Raw genomic sequence first — 18,487 nt, forward strand, 5'->3', positions numbered from 1 at the left:
GGCAAGGCTTGGAGTGAGAAGGGAGAGTGTCGACAATGATGTACTGAGAGCAGCCTCCTTGGTGTGTGGGACACAGCTGTGACCAAGACCGCTAGCGCGTCACATCTGGCAGGGGGAACATAGACCAATCATCACACAAGCAAAGAAGCAATAACTTAATTGTCAACATGACAGAGGCTTGATTTGGGGCGTAGTGACTTAGAGGGGCCAGGCTGAGCCGGGAGGTCAGAGGGGGATATTCGGGCTGAAGAATTGGCCAGGAAGAGAGCAGAAACTTTTAGGCAGAGGGGACAACCTGTGTGGGGATCCTGAGGAGGGAGAGTGCCAGGAGCCGCGGGGAGCCTGGCAGGACTGGCTGTGAAGGGGGCAGTGGGCAGAGTTACGTGACACAGGACCCCTGGAGGCTTCAGCTTCCCTGTTGGGCTCATGCCTGGCCCTGAGCAGGAACTGGGGCAACCCCCATCTGGGGCCCAACCCGAACTGCCCACCTACCCCTGCCCCAAGAGAAGGACATGAGTCCCCATCCTTTCTTTTTCTTTTTTTTTAAGTTTTTTTTTTTATATTTTATTTATTTATTTAATTAACAGAGGGGGGTGGAACACAAGCAGGGGGAGTGGGAGAAGCAGGCTTCCTGCGGAGCAGGGAGCCTGACGTGGGGCTCGATCCCAGGACCCTGGGATCATTACCTGAGCTGAAGGCAGTCGCTTAACCAACTGAGCCATCCAGGTGCCCCCTTTTTAAGATTTTTATTTATTAATTTGACAGAGAGAGCGAGAGAGCACAGGCAGAGGGAGCGGCAGAGGGAGAGGGAGAAGCAGGCTTCCCGCTGAGCAGGGAGCCAGATGCGGGGCTCGATCCCAGGACCCTGGAATCATGACCGGAGCCGAAGGCAGACGCTTAACTGACTGAGCCACCCAGGCGCCCCGAGTCCCCATCCTCTCCTCCATGTGTTTACGAGTGTTGCCAGGCACACCTTGCTCCCTCCCTCCCTTCCTGGACAGATTACCACCTCTGGGCCCAGAACTCAGGCCTGTCACCAGGGAACCAGGACTGCCGTTTGCCATGGCAACACTACAGTACAGGGACACATGGGCGCTTCTGCCTTATGCCATGATCCCAGCCACGCACCCACCCTCCATCAGGGCTGTATCAGTGCGGGAGGAAGGCACAGGAAGGGGCAGAGGGGGCAACTTCCCAGATGACTCATGGAGCTGGGGGGACAGACAAGGAAACTGAGGCTCAGAGAGCTATAGAGAGTCAGATCTCTTCCACAAGGTCCCTTCTGCTGGGACTTACTCCTTAGAAGAGCCCTGGACAGAGGCAAAGTGCCCTCTCACTCCTGAGATTCCAGAAGGGGCCAGGACTTACTTGGCAGAGGAGCCTGAGGGTGTTTGCTTGGCACTTGGGGGTCTTCCCCCAGAGGTCCCAGGCGGCCCTGCTGGGAGATTCCTCAGAAGTCTGCAGGTGTGGGTGCTGAGGCCACACCAGACCCAATCATGCCCTGGCAGTGCGTCCAGTTTGGGGTGGTGGAGGAGACAGATCATGGAGCCATAAGCAAGTCAATGTAGGAAAAAGACTAAGCAGGTGAGGAGCTGAAATAGGCCTCAGGAAGGAAGGAGGATCAGATAAAAAATGAATCCAGGGACAGGGCCAGATTATCCAGGGAAAAAGAATTCTGGGTGGAGGGCACATCAGAGCAAAGGCCCTGAGGTGCATGCTATAGCAAGGAGAGAGGAAAGTAGAGGGAAAAGCATACAGGAGGTGGCAGGGGCCAGGCCATGCAGACCTTGTGGTCAGTGAGCGAAGCCCTCAAAAGGGTAGATGATATGAGTGAACATTGCTTTTCTCTGCACGTGCAGACGCACACTGGCCATACACACCCCCGGGACATCTCTAACACACCCACGTATCTGGGACACCCTGCCTTCTCAGATGCTATCCATCCCTCAAAGCCCAAACAAGCCAGCTGCCATCTCGTTGGGCAAACATCACTCACCACATATTTGGAAGGGAGTCCTCTACCCACACCACATGCCCCCAGCACTCAGAGTTTCTACCACACCACCTGCATCATGCATTCCAAATCTATGAGGCACCCACTCTAGGCCCAGCCCTGGGCTGGTCACCAGAGCTTCCAGAATTCATACACCAGACACACAGCAGCAAAACATACAAACTAAAAACAAAACAAAACAAAACAAAACCAGTCTGCCCTTGGGGTCGCAGTCCCGAGAGAGGGGAGGGGGATGAAGAGACTGGGACCAGTCACAAGTTTTCAGTTAAAGAAGCCCAACACGGGGGCGCCTGGGTGGCTCAGTAGTTAAGCGGCTGCCTTCAGCTCAGGTCATGATCCCGGGAAGCCTGCTTCTCCCTCTCCCACTCCCCCTGCTTGTGTTCCCTCTCTGGCTGTGTCTCTGTCAAATAGATAAATAAAATCTTTAAAAAAAAAATAAAAAATAAAAAATAAAGAAGCTCAACGTGAACTTAAGGCTTAAGGCAAAAAAGGGACAGGGTGGACTTCAGGCCCATTTGATCCAGGACTTCCAGCAATGGCATGAAGACATGGTCTCTCTCCACCCCTCTGATAGGCTCTGTTGTGGTGGTAACCAATGCCCCTTGGCAGCTGCAGACTCACACCCTCCCCACTCAGCAACCCCAGCTAACAGCGCGTGCCTCTCTCCCAGTAAATCCCACCAGTGCCTGAGAAGTCTGGGGTCATACTGCTCAACCTCCCCTGAACCACATAAGCTTGGTCACACCAAACCAGAGCTCTGTTAAGAAGGAAGAAGAGAGCGACAGGTGCCAGGTAGATCCCTATCAAATCCATGAAGGCCTTCCAAGCAGAAGGAGCAGCTATAGAAAAGGCGAGGCTGGACCAGTGATGATGTTGATGTTACCGTAGGAAACAATGAGGACAGGACCCATGTTGTCCTCAGACCGAAAGGTAGGAGGCACATAGCAGGAAAGGTGGCTGCCACAATGGCGAGTATTAAAAGCCTTTATTTTTCTATTTTTTAAGATTTTATTTATTTATTTGAGAGAGAAAGAGCACAAACCGGGGGGTGGGGGGAGGAGAGGAAGAGGGAGTAGGAGAAGCAGATTCCCCACTGAGCGTGGAGCCAGACGTGGGCCTCAATCCCAGGACCCTGGGATCAGGTCCTGAGCCGAAGGCAGACGCTTAACCAACTGAGCCACCCAGGCGCCCTTATTGAAAGCCTTTAAAAGGTAAGCAGAGAGGGGCCGCCTGGCTGGCTCAGTCGGTGGAGCACATGACTCTTAATTAATCTCAGGATTGTTAGTTCGAGCCCTATGTTAGGTGTAGAGATTATTTAAAAATAAAAATCTTGTTGCGCCTGGGTGGCTCAGTCGGTTAAGTGGCTGCCTTCGGCTCAGGTCATGATCCCAGGGTCCTGGGATTGAGCCCCATGTAAGGCTCCCTGCTCAGCAGGGAGTCTGCTTCTCCCTCTGCCTCTGCCCCTCTCCCTGCTCATGCTCTCTCTCTCTCAAATAAATAGACAAAATCTTTTTAAAAGTTTTTAAAGTAAATAAATAAAAGGTAAACAGAGGAAATCAGGCGGTGTCCCAGGGCAACAGGGCGTCATGGGGGGTCAGCAGGGTGGGGACAAGGTCTAGCCCCATGTAGGGAATGGACTTGACCAGGTGAGGCTGCTTCTAGGGTCTGAGAAACAGGGAGACATTCAAGCAAAAATAATTAATAATCACCTGCTCCATGCCAGGTCAATATGAGACTCTTAGGAGCTACCTTCACGGAGTTTATAAAATTACGTTAAAGCAGGCCGACCTTGAAATAAGTGACTATTAATGAGCTATAAATATTGTAAGGATAGGGGCAGGAGCCGAACACAGGGATAACAGGGGATGTTGGCCCAGCCTGAGGAGGACAAGATAGATGTCTTTTGCTGAGGAGGAGCCCTTTTAGATGAGAACTTGAGCAGAGCAGGGCCGTGAGGGAGTTCCTGGCATAGGGACATGCAAATGCAAAGGTCCCGGGACAGGAAGGAACAAGGTGGGCTCCAGGAAGCCAGAGAGATCCACTGTGGCTGGAGCATAGTGAGCGATGGGGAGAGCCTCCATAGAAACAGTTGGAGAAGGGCGCCTGGGTGGCTCAGTCAGTTAAGCGGCTGCCTTCGGCTCAGGTCATGATCCCAGGGTCCTGGGATCGAGCCCTGCATCGGGCTTCCTGCTCAGAGGAGAACCTGCTTCTCCCTCTCCCTCTGTCTGCCGCTCTGCCTACTTGTGCTCTCTCTCTATCTCTGTTAAATAAATAAAAATCTTTAAAATTAAAAAAAAAGATTTTTATTTACTTATTTAAAATTAAAAAAAAAGATTTTTATTTACTTATTTAAAATAAAAAAAAAGATTTTTATTTACTTATTTAAAATTTAAAAAAAAGATTTTTATTTACTTATTTAACAGAGATAGAGAGAGAGCACAAGTAGGCAGAGCGGCAGACAGAGGGAGAGGGAGAAGCAGGCTCTCCGCTGAGCAGGAAGCCCAATGCGGGGCTCGATCCCAGGACCCTGGGATCATGACCTGAGCCGAAGGCAGCCACTTAACTGACTGAGCCACTCAGGCGCCCCTAAGTAAATAAAAATCTTAAAAAGAAAGAAAGAAAGAAAGAAATGGTTGGAGAGGTTCATGGGGCCAGATTGGGGAACGCCTCGTTGGTACATGTGGATGTTCGGACTCCTCGTGACAGCAGTAAACCCAAGAAGGGGGCTGACATCCAGGATCAGATTGCTTTATCCTGACACCTCCAAGCTGCTGCGTGGAGCTGGAGGGCGGCTGGAGGGGAAGCAGGGAGCTCCATCGGGAGGCAGGGGCAGCTGTTGGATGAGAGGTGGTGGTGGCCTAGACCTTGGTGGTTGCCATGGAGATAAAGAGACATGTGTGGGGCGCCTGGGTGGCTCAGTTGGTTGAGCGACTGCCTTTGGCTCAGGTCATGATCCTGGAGTCCCGGGATCGAGTCCCGCATCGGGCTCCCTGCTCGGCAGGGAGTCTGCTTCTCCCTCTGACCTTCCTCCTTCTCATGCTCTCTGTCTCTCATTCTCTCTCAAATAAATAAATAAAATCTTAAAAAAAAAAAAAAAAGAGAGAGAGACATGTGTGGGCTGGAGGACTGGGGAATCAGGCCCTGCCAATGAGATAAGGTGGAAGGAGAACAGGGAAGACTCAAGATGCCACCCAGGTGTTTGGAGCCATTGACATGGGAGGTCGTGGGCAAGGCCACTAGGGTCCCCTTTGAGCTGGACTGAGCAGTTACAGCAGTCATGTAAATAGCGGTGATGGTCACACAAGTTTGTGGATGAACCTAATGTCACAGAATTGTACACTTAAAAACCGACCAAAGTAGGGGCACCTTAGTGGCTCAGTCAGTTAAGCGTCCGACTCTTGATCTCAGCTCAGGTCTTGATGTCAGGGTCGTGAGTTCAAACCCCACATTGCATTCCACACCAGGTGTGAAGCCTACTTAAAAATAAATAAATAAAATTTAAAAATTTAAAAATAGGGGTGCCAGGGTCCTGGGATCAAGCCCTGCATCGGGCTCCCTGCTCAGCTGGGAGTCTGCTTCTCCCTCTCCTTCTTGCTTGTGCTCTCTCTCACTATCTTTGTCTATCTCAAATAAATAAATATAATATATATTTTTAAAGATTTTATTTATTTATTTGACAGAGAGAGACACAGCGAGAGGGGGAACACAAGCAGAGGGAGTGGAAGAGAGAGAAGCAGGCCTCCCACCGAGCAGGGAGCCCGATGCGGGGCTCGATCCCAGGACCCTGGGATCATGACCTGAGCTGAAGGCAGACGCTTAATGACTGAGCCACCCAGGCGCCCAATAAAATATTTTTTTAAATATAAAATATAAATAAAAAATTTTTTTAAATTAAAATTAAATAAATTCTTTTTTTTTTTAAGATTTTATTTATTTGACATAGAGAGACACAGCGAGAGCGGGAACACAAGCAGGGGGAGTAGGAGAGGGAGAAGCAGGCTTCCGGCAGAGCAGGGAGCCCAATGCGGGGCTCGATCCCAGGACCCCGGGATCATGACCTGAGCCGAAGGCAGATGCCTAACAACTGAGCCACCCAGGCTCCCCAATAAATAAATTCTTTAAAAAAAAATAATGTTGGATCCTGATGCTCATGGTATCAGGCAGGGTGCTGGCAGGAAGTAGGAGCTGCTCAGAAGGGATGCCTCAAGAGTTGGTTGTAGTAAAGGGGATATTTGCCAAGGTGTGGGCAGGGTTGGGTAACTGACCTGAGGGGGTGCAGCACCCCGGGTGAGTAGTAGTGGGGAGCTGTGACCATGCACAGGCTGAAGGTTGGGAAATGAAGGGAGACACCAGGAGAGAAACACCCTGACCTCTCACTCTTCTCTCCTCCTACCTCCTGCCTGTGCTAATCCCCACCCACCCCCACCCCCTCCCCAGCTGAGTCTAGCAGAAGGCAGAGACCCCAAGTGGATCTCCTGGGACACAAGGCAAGGTGAAGGGTGGACGGCTGATAATAAGCCCCGCTTGATTCTCTCTAACCCCCGCCCCCACCCACCTGTCACCCATAGGCCTCCATTGGCCCCTGAAAACCTCCACCCCACTGACCACCACACCCCTCATCCCAAACTCTCCCCAGGAATCTCTGATTGCCAGCAGTAGAAACCACTTCAGTTGACTGAACCTAAAAAGGGATTTTTTGGGGAGGATCTCTGGGAGTCTGAAGAATGGACAGGAAGGATGGAGAGCCAAGGCTGTAGCCTCATCGGGGTAGGTTGCTCCTGTCTTGCAAGACTCCTCTCCAATGCAAAGTACAGGGCAACAATGCCAAGTCTGGATCCCTTGGATAGGGAAGGGGATAGGACCCACTGTCAATGCCCTGAAGCTGCGCCCAATGGGGCAGAGCTCCATCCCCAAAAGAAAGGGGAATGGAAGCCAGATGGCTGCAACATTAACCAAACATCCTCCTCAAGATTCGACCAATGCATTTCAGAGGAGGGATCCCAAAAGGAAGGCAAGAAGGGGTACCGCCCCATCTGGGCCAAGCAGGTAGCAAAAGCCACTGTTCCAGGTACATCCCTAGTCGGAATCGTGATGTGGGCTGGGCAGCCGCAGGGGGCTGTCCTTCCTGAAGCCACGGGGAGTTCCCAGGGCTGTCCCCTTCTCAGAAGGGGCCAAGTGGACAGGTGCCATGGCCATGCTCAGGCCATTTCTCCCAAGGGCAGATGGAAAGACAAGAAGTAGGCTCAGTCCAAAATATCTTTTACATACATGGTTTATTCCTCCCAACCCCCATGCTGCAACCCCAGCCTCAGCCACCCTCCCAGCAGGGAGCTGCCCACCACCATCTCTCTCAGGGGCCTCCTCTCTTGGGACTGTATCTCTGGAGGGGAGGTGGGGAAAAGGAGGGAGCCCTAGCACAGGGTGGTTCCCCTGTGCTCTCAGCCCCCACCCAATAAGGGAGAAAGGAGGAAGGAGAGAGGCAGCACAGAACTGGGGTTTGAATACTCAAGAAGCTACAAGATAGAAGACAGACGTAGCACACTCTGGGGAAGGGGGGAGCAGGGAGGAACCAAAGCCAGATCCCGCCCCCCAGTAGGGGCATGGCAATCCCAGGACCCAGAGGGGCAAGGGGAGGGACTGGGGAAAGAAGAAGGATCAGGGGTGGAGGAGCCCAAGGATGGTCCCACCCTGACCTGGACTCCTGGGCACATGGCAAGTGAGGCCCAAGGAGCCCCTGCACTGGGCGATGCATGGGTCGATCGAGACCTACAGCTTGGTCAGGTCCAGCTTCAGCTTGTAGGGTGGGGGGCTGTCCCCAAAGGCATGTGATGGGGGAGGATACAGGGGCCAGTCTGGCTCTACCATGAAGCCCTTGTGCTGCTCCAGGGTCAGGGGCTGCAGGGGGAGGAAGAGGGAGGGAGGGAGGGCTACTGAGCCCCCACCCTGCCAAGGCTCCTTCCCACCCCTGATCTCAGGTCACCCCAGCTAAGGGCTGGCATTGTTCCCCTCACTTGATAAGGAAGTGAAGAAACTTGCCCAGTGTCACACAAGAAGTCAGGGGACCTTGTCTCCAGGGGAGAGTGAGTGGCCCAATTCAGGGCCAAGGAGCGGCCCTTCTCCCACCCCTCCACCCAGCCCCACCCACCTGGAACTTGAGATGCTGGCCAGGTGCGGTCACCAGGGTGGAGCAGCTCAGCCACAGCATCACCAGCACAGAAAGGAAGAGGCAGCAGGCCAGGATCCAGCGAGGGAGCCCCGAGCGCCTGACCCGCCCAGAAGGCACGCTCAGCGGTCCTGGTGGGGTTTGGGAGACCCTCCCCTCCAGCTACACTCCCATCCCACCCCCAGGGTCCTGCCACCCACCGGGACATGCAACTGAGGAAGTCGTTGTCCTGCAGCTCATCGGATTCCACCTTGGTCTTACTGCTAGTCTTGACTCGGATCTTGGCCTTCCTTACCTTGTCCAAGGGGCCTACAGGGTCTGAGAGACAGGTCACCTCTTAGCAGCCCCCGGGCCTCTCCCAAGAGGCCACGGCAGCCATGGAGAGGAGAAAGGAGGCCGGGACCTAGGGCAATGGGGCATGGAGTCCTGGAATAGAACCCTGGGAAATGGACCGTGGAATCCTGGGGAAATAGACCATGGAACCTGGCAGCCCTAGGAGATGGACCAGGGAACCTAGGAAGATGAATCACAAAACCCTGGGAGACAGACCATGGAACCCTGGGAGAAGGATCATGAATCCCCAAGAGAAGAATTGTAGAACCCTGGAGATGGACTGTGGGATCCTGGAAAACAGACCACAGAACCATGGGAGATGGATCATGGAACCCTGGAAGATGGACCAAGGAACCCTAAGAGTTGAGAGATAGAAATCCCATTCCTAGAGGGTTCATTTGCCAGGAGGATTCCTTATGGCTGTGGAGCCACCTGTGGAAGGAACATTGGTCTAGCCTCGGACCTTACCCACGTGCACCTCCAAGGCCTCAGGGTGGGATCCCCGCCAGGTCACCTCTACTCGCTGCAGACGGGCCCCCTCGTGCCCCAGGCTCTCTACCACAGGCTGGGTCTAGGCCAGGAACAAGACAGCACAGAAAGAGCCAATTAGAAAGGCACCACGTTGGCCCTGGGAAGTGCATCTCTGTGTCCCATGTAGGTTACGGACATAGTTCCCCTGGGTGCAGAGAGGACACCCTACTGTTGGGCTGTGGGCTGTGACATCAGGGACGTGGTTCCCTGTTGGTGCAGGCATCTCAATTCCTCTTGACCTGATCCTTTAGCTCCTGAAGTGGGAACACGAGCTAGGCTGATAGAATCACAGGGATTGGCTGAGAGATGGTCACATGACCCAGCCAGGGCCAATCAAAGTAAGTCTCAATTGAGCTAAAGCTTCAGAGAGGTTATACCCTAGAGCCTTAGGCATCCACCCAGCCATCAGGAGGGAAGAGTTTGCCTGGGAATGCAACCACCACAAAGCGAAGCAGAGTCAAGGAGGGGAGTGAGGCAGTGAACCCCTAAACCTAGCTGGCTCCGAACATTGATCACCCGAGGACTTTGCATCCCGTGAGCCAACAACCAGTGCATCCCACCTTCTTACCCTGATCACCCACCTACCACGCTGGCACGGCCTCTGCCAGACCCCTCACCTGGAACACCACCACCTTCCCATTGTCAGTCTGCAGGTAGTACGTCCAGGTGGAGGAGACAAAGCCCTGGGCCGAGTTGACAAGGTCATTGCAGAGGGTGGAAAACAAGTCCAGGAGCGAAAGGGCCCCGCTTGGAGCTTCCAGGACCTTTCTCTGCCAAGCGAAGGCCCAAGGCACAGACATGTCACCAAGGTAGGGAGGTGAGCTGGGAGAGTTCACTGTGACCGGAATTCGTGAGTGGTTTGGGGCAACAGGGCTTCATGCCATGAATGCGGCATTCGGCACGCTGTTGCCCTTGGAGAAGGGGACTGCCCTTTCTGAGCCCTCAAACGGGGCTGATTCTCTTCTGTCATGGGGTTGTTGTGAGACTTCAACTAGACGATGGCACAGCACCGATGTGTAGTATGTAGTAACTGCTATTATTAAACATCTCACACCATCATTCTTATTTTGACAGCGTCAGGAGAGAACTCAGAACAGGAAGGAATGGTAGTGCAGCGTGCTTTTATGAACAATGAAGGCCTGGAGGGGGTGGAGGCAAAGGGGTGAAGGGGAGGAGCTTTCTGGGCACTCTTGGTCCAGGGCTCCCTGGCTGTGATAAATGATTTCCTGTGCCTTAGTTTCCCCTGACACAGTGTTTCCTAGACTCACTCATGGACACGACGGGTGAGCAGTTATGATCTCTCCCTGGGGTGGGGGAGTTCCTCCTCCCTAAAACTCAGTTCTGAGCCCCCCCCCCATGACGGGGGCCACCTGTTCACCAAAAGGAAAGTGCTTAGACCAGCATCTGGCATGCAGTAGGGGCTCAATAAAGTCAGCTCTTCAGCTAGCACTGAAGATGAGTGAGGTAAGGGATGTTCACAAGCCCTGGTGGCACCAGCTTTAAATGCCATCTCTTGCCCAGCCCTAACTGTGTGACCTTGGGCAGTTGCTTTGTGGGCATGAAATGGGAGTGACACTGTCCCAGGTGCCTCTAGGTGGCATGAGGAATTTGGGACAGGCTATGATCAGGCCGGGACCAGGACAAATGATGGATAACCACCGGCTGTTTTCTGCATTCACTCCTTGTCCGGTGGTGGGAAGGGAGGGTATTTCCCATATCACAGAGATGATAATTGAGGTTTGAGGCAAGACAAGACTCCATCGAGGATCCCCAGTAAGCCCAGAATGGACTACAGAGCCTGGGACACTCTGAACATGAGTGCAGATTTGAGGGGTGGGGTAGAGAGAGGAGGGGGGATGGTCCCAGGGCCACAGGTGGGAGGGTGCCCACCTTCTGCTCTGGCTCCGGCTCGGGTTCAGGCTCCGGCTCAGGGTTCTGGCTCCAGCAGCCCTCACTGCAGGCTTGCTGCTCCGTCTCCTTCACATAGGCCTCCACACAGGCTGGGGGTGGGGTGGGATGGGGAGGGGGCAGGAGAGGTGACTAGAGGGTGACCCTTCCCAGGCCATCTCTCCCCACCCCGGCACACCCGGCCAGCCCTCACCTGCTTCACACTCAGTCTGGGTGGCGTTAGGCTTGGAGCTCCTTGCCACAAATCGGCAGATGGAGAAGAGGCGGCAGCCGCGCTCACAAGCACTGATCAGGACAGCCCTGTCATACTCATAGGGGGACTCAGAAGGGTCCTCCTCCTCAAGCTCTGCCTGGGAGAGGGGGCATGGGGTTCAGGCCAGGGGGAGGGGCAGGAGGAGATTTGTACTGGAAGCACGGGCTCAGAGCAGGAGGTAGAAGATTTGTTGTTCTCTCCCTCCTCCCCCACCAAATCCAGAGAGATTGAGGTGGGGAGGGGAAGGCTAAGAATATTAGTGGGGGTTCTTAGCTCTGAGGAAGGGAGAGGGGGTGGACCATGGAGGACAGTGGGTTTGGGCAATGGTTGTAAAATGGATAAGTTGGAGAGAAATGCCCCCCTCTCCCCACCCCCCGGACCACGCCAAGGCTCCAGGGAGGAGGGCAGAGATTGAGGGGGATTGTCAGGCCTGAGGAAGGAGGGAGGAGGCTAAGAGGAGGAGGTTTTGTCATCTTTTCTGGCCTGGGAAAATGGAGATCCAGCTGGTGGGGGGTGGGTGAGGATGTGAATGGGGGCTGGTAGCTCTTGGTGGGGTAGGGAGGTGGATGTGGAAGGAGGAGGAAGAGGAGAGGAGGAGGGGGAGGAAGAGGAGAGGACCGTCAGACCTGAGGGAAGTGGGGGATGGGCGCCCCGAGGGTCTTGGCGCAGCCGAGTGCAGGCAGAGCCCGCAAGCTGGCCTAAGAAGCCTCAATCCCCTCCCCGCCCCTCCCTTGGATGGGCCCCCCCAACTCCGCATTCATCGGAGGGACTTGCATCTCCAAACCCTCCCCCATCCGAGGGACCCCCCCAGCCCCTCCCCCGCTGGAGGAACAACCCCCATCTCCATCCGAGGGACCCCCGACCCCAGCGCTCGCCTCGACAGAAGGGACCCCAGTCCTTCCCTCACCAGAGGGACCCACCTCCATTGTTGAGCCCCCATTTCCGACTCCTTCCCGCTCTGAAGAACCCCTATCCCGCGCTCGCAACGGAGGGAACCGCATCCCCAGCCCCTCCCCCACCGGAGAGATCCCGGGTCCTCCGGCTGGCGCCGCATGCGCTTCACCTGCGACAGCTGCGGACCAGGATAGCGGTCGCGGCACCGCAGCTGGCAGCTCTGCGTATCCCCGAGTTGCGGGGCGAAGGGGTCGCGGGCGGGCGGCGCGGGGGTGGCGGGGGGAGGCTGCAGCAGCAGCAGCAGCAGCGGCGGCATCAGCGCGACCGAAGCCATGGCCGTGCGGGGAGCGCGGGGCTCGGGGGACGCCGGCTCCTGGCAGGCACCGAGGATGCAGCGGCGGCGGCGGCGGGGACCGGGTCGCTGACGTCACCCGAGCGAGGCAGCCTGGGAAGGGGGGGCGGGGGATGCGGAGAACGGGCGGGGGAGACGCGCTGCGGCACCGTCGGGGTGCGGGTGGGGCGGGGCAGGTGGACGGTGATCCCCCGCCGTCTGTCCCATCTCGGGGGTGCCGGGACACCTCCCTCGTGTCCACGGGCTAGAGGATCTCAGCCAGCGCTATGCGGCCAAAAGGAAACGAATAGGGTGATGGGATGGGGTGTCTCTTGGCCAGGGGATTCAGGGAGGGCCTCCCCGAGGAGGCAAAATTTGAGCTGGCCACGCGGGGAGGGCAATCCAGGCACAGGGAACCGCGAGCGAGTGCCCTGAGGCGGGAAAGAGAGTGTTGGAAGAGGAGGTAGGAGGGCGGTGGTGCGGGAGCCAGAGACTGGAGATGGAAGGACATGAGTGAGGGTCACAGCGCTGGGGCAGCGAAGGCCTCGGGAAGGTCTGTGGCATCGTGTCCTTTGCCACCCTAGTGAGAGGGGCGGCAACTTTGTAATTGGTTTGCCTCCTGTAGGAAGCCCTCCCAGGCCCTTCAAGGTCTCCCCAGCCTCGCCCCCTTCTGGCCCAGCCCTGATCCATAGGCCTGGGGGATCTAGCGCTGTCTACCCCAACTGGGGGCCTCTCGGCCCCGGGGCTGAGTGGGAGGGGGCACAGAGGTGCAAGTAGGCGCGGGGTCGAAGTGCTGCTAAAATTCCTAATTCTTGTGGGAAAACTTGGGACACACAGGGACACTTCTGGCTTCCATAACTGCCACACTCCAAGGTGACAGATTGGAGCCCCATGAATCTCGGTTTAAGAGGTCTCCCTAGCTTCCTCTCTGTCAGCCATGGTAGTGGGGGCGCCTCCCTAAGCCTAGGTCCCCTGCAAAGACGACCCCCCCTCCCCCCCGCTGGCATGCCCCGTGCAGGTGCCTGCCGAGGTCGCGCTGCCGCCCGCGTGGTTTCCATCTACGCTCCGCCCCCACAGACGGGGCGGCAGCCACTCGGGGTCGGCGGGTCAGAGGGCGCCGCAGGTTCCGGCCGAGGAGGAAGGGACCCCGGGGGGGCCTGGCGCACCCCCTCCCCTGGCCGGCCGCGGCGCTTTCATCTCCGCGGCCTCTGCCGGCCCCCACGTGGCTTAATCAGGCGCGGCTGTGCCTGGCGGACCCTGAACATCTGGATCCCCGCGCGGCCCCTCCCCCGCCCCGCCCCTCCTGGGCTACGCCGCGGCTACCCTGCGGCAAGGGCCTCCAGCCCGCAGTTTTCGCGAAAGCGAGGGAACCCCGGGTCGAGCCCCCCGCGAATCAGGGCCTGTGCCTTGGGCAATAGCCATTGGTTAAGACCAACGCTGTCTCCCATTTCACAGGTGGGAAACAGGCTCCAGGACCCCTCAGCTGAGCTAGGATTCAAGCCCACACATGTCAGTTCAGAGCCCTGAGCGCTTAAGCCTCTTCCACAATTACTGTACTTCATTCATTCCAAACAAAGCCCTTCCCAGGTATTTTCTTGCAACAACCTATAAGGAAGTACCCGTAGCGTTGTCTAATTTACAGTTAAGGAAACTGAGGCTCAGGGTGGGAAAAGGGGTGGACCCAGATACAAGCGAGAGAAGCAAAGAGAGGCGGGCGGAGGTTGGGGCATCGGACATAAGAGGCGTCACTTAAAGAGCAACAGGAAAGAAAGACTCCCCGCATCCTTTTGCGGAAGGGGAAACTGAGGCTGGAGAGGTGGGAGCGCGGGCCTAAGTTGCCGGAGAAGAGCGAGGGGGCTTGGTTGCCGCCCACCCACCCCCTTTTCCGCTTTACGAGGCCGCTGGGGGCGGGAGCGGAAGGAGGACTTGACCCTGGCCCCCCAGGTGAGCCCCCGCGCCCCTCCTGCCGTTCCCGAGGGAGCAGGTCCAGGTGAGGGGCGGGAGGGCCGGCGGGCGGCCGGGGTCGGGTTTCAGGAAATCCGCCGACATTCCTTCGGGGCTTAAGAGGGAAAGTTGACTCGGCGCCGCCCCTCGCCCCCCCCCCACTTCCTACCCCCCGGGGCGGCCCGGTCGGGGGCGGCGGGCGCGGGGCGCTGCGGCCGGCCTGGGCGTGAATCAGCGGCTGGCCGGGCGTCCGGGAAGCGGCGGCCGAGGTCAGGGCGGGCATCGGACAAGCGCCCTTTGTCCCTTGCCGCCCTCACCACGACCCCGCTGACCCCCACCCTCAAGCCGGGTACAGGCTGAGGAGGAGGCACGGCACGGTGGCGCCGGCGCTTGCTGACGGTGTGTGTGGGGGGGTCTTGGGGGGGAAGGGGTACAGCTGTCCGCCCCCCACACACATACACCGCAGCTGGCGCCTCCTAGAACCCAGACATCCGAGGTTCTCCAGGGTGCAGAGAGGCAGGGAACCCAGGCCACCGTGGCTGGGGGCGCAGGGGCCTTGACCTAGACCTAGGGGGCACTCCTGAGGCCCCACCTCCAATGCCTGTGGGGTCTGAATTTTTCAAGTTCGGTGCACAAAGCTTTCAACCTAGGCATCCCAGTTACCCAGGCTCAAGCTCCAGGGTAGAAATGATAAAGCCCCACCTTTTCCTGCACACAGGTCCTGAACCTAAGTTCTGCTGCCCCAACCCAGTGTCCAGGTCCAGACCCTCACTGCCCCTGCTTCCTGGGAACACAGGCCTGGAACACGGGCAGCTAATCCCATACTGAGGGGCCCTGAGCATAGGGGTCTCAGCATGGGAGAGGCAGTGCTGTGCTCTACTCATTCCCACTGGCTCTGGGTTCCTATGGGCCACTGAAGGTACTGTTAACCGCTGCCTTCTCCCCAGCGTCCCCTCAATGCCCTTCACTTACACAGGGAGCTGGGGCTGGAGGGTGTCCCCCAACCTAATCCTTAGGTGCAGAGTGTGCGGACTACGGAGGAGCCCTTCCCCGGCCCAGGTGGGGCCCTCTCTCCATCTGCCCCCTCAGTACATTCCCAGCTGCCTTCAAGGACTTGGGTCAATATTTGCCAGAAGTTCTGTCAATGCTGGCTTCCCTGCCAGGGCAAAAGGCGGTGGGACTGGGGAGGAAGGGGTTAAACCGCTGGGAGCACCATGGGCAGGGCAGGGAGCCCCTGGGGGGGGGGGGGGGGGGGGGTAAATTCTTTTTCTTAAAGGACAAGGGTAGGAGGGAAAGGTCCCCCGGGGGGGGGGGGGCTGGCTCCAGGGCAGGGCTGGGCAAATGATCCTTACCCTTCTGTGGGTAAGGACCAGAGAGGGATGGCTACCAGCTTGGGTCACATAGCAAGTCAGGGGGCGTGGGCCTCACGGGGACCCCAGGCAGCATGATTCACTAGGACTGAGTTTTCTTGCCACTTGGAAGGACTGAGAATTCTCCATCCTTCCATTTTGCAAATATTCATTGAGCTCTTCTCCTGTGGCCCTCACTGGGCCCCGCGTAAGGTCCTAATGGCTCTCAGGGCACTCACAGTCTAAAGAAAGTAAGTCTCAAGAGTAAGACAATGTTCAAAGAGCTGTGTTAGAAAGACAATTTTAAAAGGTGAAGGGGATGAAGGGTGCCTGGAAAGGGTGGGGTGCCCCTCTGAGATGACACTTGGCCTGTGACATGATGGAAGAGAAGGTGTTAAGTGGGGGAAGATTTGGGGGAAGCGCATCCCTGCAGAGGGAACAGCAAATCTGCAAAGACCCTGCGATAGCAACAAGCCTGGTGTGTTTGGGGAAACAGGGCTGCCGTGGCTGGAGTGAAGTGAGGGAGAGGAAAGGGAAAAGGAGAGTGGAGGAGAGGAAGAGAGAGGAGGGGGGATAGGGAGGCTGGGCAGAGAAGACCTGCTTTGCTTCTTTTAAAAGCTCTCTCTGCCTGCCCTGCAGACAAGGAAGGACAGGAGGGCCACCGGGGACGCCCAGGAGGAAGCCGGGCACCATCCCAGAGGGAGATGGTGGGGCCTGGACCTGGACAGGGTGGGGAGAAGGGGTCAGAATCTCAGAATGGGGATGTGTTTTGGAATCAGAGCCAACAGGATTTGCTGATGGATTGGACGTGGGGGATGAGCGAAGGAGAGAGTTGTCACGCACGCCTCCAGGTCTCTGGCCTGAGCACCTGGGTGGATGGGGGAGCCTTTTCCCCGAAACCCGGGGATGATTGGGGGAGGAGCAGAGATGGGGGGGAATATCAAAATATCCCTCCAGAAGCCTGAAGTCCTTCAGGAGGGAGTCAAACTTTGCAGGGCAGAGGCTGTGGAGGAGGGCTTGCGCTCTCCTGGAAACACAATTCTAGTCAAGAACTGCCACCGCCTCTTAATCCTCTGGATCACCTGGCAGGTAGAACTATGGCCCCGTTTCTCAGAGGTGACAAACTGAGGCCTGGGGACCATCCCTGCTCCAAGAGAACATGCCCCCCCCCCCGTGCCGGGCGCTGTGCCAAGGGCTTAGACTGTGGCACCTTCTGTAACGTTGCGTCTTCTCACAGAGGACCTTAGTCTGGCTGGGAGCCGCCCATTGTACAGAGCAGAAAACTGAGGCCGAGAGGCCTGGTTGCTTCAGTAAACGGAAGTGTACCACTCCAGGGCTTTACTCTCCCCCTCATAAACCCATCCAGAATCCAGATTGTGGGTGTGCAGAGCCTCCAGGATCCTGTCCTCCAATCCTCTTTTCTCTGACAATCTGGGGTCTGAGCTGGGGATCCAAATAACAGGGAGGGTAGCCTTGAGCAAACGAGGTGGGGACTCCTGAGCCACCCTCGGACACTTTTGCCCCATTGGCTAGTTAGGGATATGGAGAGAGGGTCCAGGCCTCTAAGGGAACCCCCCTGTAAGGGGGAGTTAGAGCCCTTCCTCTCTCTGGGCACACCACTGGGGGCAGGGCTGAGACTCAAACCTCCAGGCTGGAGGCATCCCTGGAACTCTCCTCTCAAGCACCCCCTAAACCTCCGCCCTAGAAGCCAGAAGCCCTTCTATCTTGGGAGCCGTATTGGGTGCTGACCGAGAGGAGGGGTTGGGGGTGAGGCGCCCAGGCCAGGAGGGGTCCCGAAACCCAAGCAGTGGCCAAGAATAATAACACGGAGAAGGATCCGGGCGCAAAAAAGGGAAGACAGACTATGCGTCGCTCCGGGCAGCCGGCGTTACCTGGAGTCGGCGGGCGGCGGCCGCCGGAGCGATTACTCACTGCGTGGCGCACCCCACCCGCGGGCCGCTGAACTGATGTTTCCGTGGGGAGGGGTGTCACTGAGTCGGGGGGGGTGCTCCTTACGGCTCTCCTTTTGGGAATCCTTCCCGTCCCGCTTGCGGGACCTGGGCAAACCCCCGTGCCCGCTCCGACCGGGGACCATTTCTCCCGGTCTGTCCACGCGGGAGCTCCCTCCTAAGGTCCCCGGGAGCCCCCCGAGGAACCTCAGCCGTGTCCTGCGTGAAGGGGACAGCTGAGCCAGGGCGAGGGCCCGGGACTCCTTTGCCTTCCAGCTTTTTCTCAGTCTTCCCTCCAGCAAAGCCTGGGACCGAGGCTGCGCGCAGAGGACCGAGGAGAGGCGGGATGAAGTGGGAGGCGGGGGGCGCTGGGCCGAGAGCGGTGGGACCCGCGCGTCCAGGGCGTGGGGCTGGGGGTTGCGACTCTCAGGCCCCAGGGAAAGAAGCGGGGGGTGGAAATGGGAGCAGGCGGGGCTCAGGGACCACTGGGGGGGCGGGGCCAAAAGCTGGGGTGGGGGCCGAGACAGGATGGGGGGAGGAGCGGGCCAGGGCTGGGGGCCGCAGGAGACACTTAAGGGGCACGGGGCTGAGAGCAGGGTGCAGAGAAGTGGGCAGGGGTATGGAAACGGGACTGGGGGCGCCAGGTCCCAGATTGGGGGTGGGGAGCCTGGAGCCGGCAGGGTTGGAAAGAGAGTTCTCAGGCTGGTAGGGGCTGAGTGGGGGCTTCCGGGCCGCGGGACAGGGCGCGCGCGGTGCGCGGCGGGGCGGAGGCCGGAAGCCCCCACTCAGCCCCTACCAGCCTGAGAACTCTCTTTCCA

General features: G+C 57.5%; 1 protein-coding gene across 2 annotated transcripts; it reads right to left on the reverse strand.

The window, feature by feature from the left end:
• Window positions 1-7,298: 7,298 nt before the first annotated feature.
• On the reverse strand, window positions 7,299-12,430 carry TMEM59L (transmembrane protein 59 like). 2 transcript variants are annotated; one of them, XM_034996476.1, is made up of 8 exons: window positions 12,266-12,430; window positions 11,143-11,299; window positions 10,932-11,041; window positions 9,659-9,811; window positions 8,979-9,081; window positions 8,378-8,495; window positions 8,160-8,277; window positions 7,299-7,909 (listed from the first exon to the last, which is right to left on the reverse strand). In XM_034996476.1, exons 1-8 carry the CDS (start codon window positions 12,428-12,430, stop codon window positions 7,781-7,783), a joined length of 1,053 nt encoding a protein of 350 aa, XP_034852367.1. In that variant the 3' UTR covers window positions 7,299-7,780. The 2 variants fall into 2 exon arrangements, with proteins under 2 accessions (XP_034852367.1, XP_034852368.1); XM_034996477.1 differs by lacking the exon at window positions 9,659-9,811.
• Between the last annotated feature and the right edge of the window lie 6,057 nt (window positions 12,431-18,487).

Source organism: Mirounga leonina, unplaced genomic scaffold (assembly GCF_011800145.1).
Source record: "Mirounga leonina isolate KUSES-001 unplaced genomic scaffold, KU_Mleo_1.0 Mir_94, whole genome shotgun sequence".
Lineage (NCBI taxonomy): Eukaryota > Metazoa > Chordata > Mammalia > Carnivora > Phocidae > Mirounga > Mirounga leonina.

Excerpts from the sequence above, each read along its gene's own strand:
- TMEM59L (XM_034996476.1), bottom strand. The coding sequence starts at position 12,430 with ATGGCTTCGGTCGCGCTGATGCCGCCGCTGCTGCTGCTGCTGCTGCAG. Across the intron at positions 8,496-8,978 it reads GGCCTTGGAGGTGCACGTGG|ACCCTGTAGGCCCCTTGGAC; the intron begins GTAAGGTCCGAG and ends CCTGTCTCTCAG. Across the intron at positions 8,278-8,377 it reads TTCCTCAGTTGCATGTCCCG|GCGCTCGGGGCTCCCTCGCT; the intron begins GTGGGTGGCAGG and ends TGGGCGGGTCAG.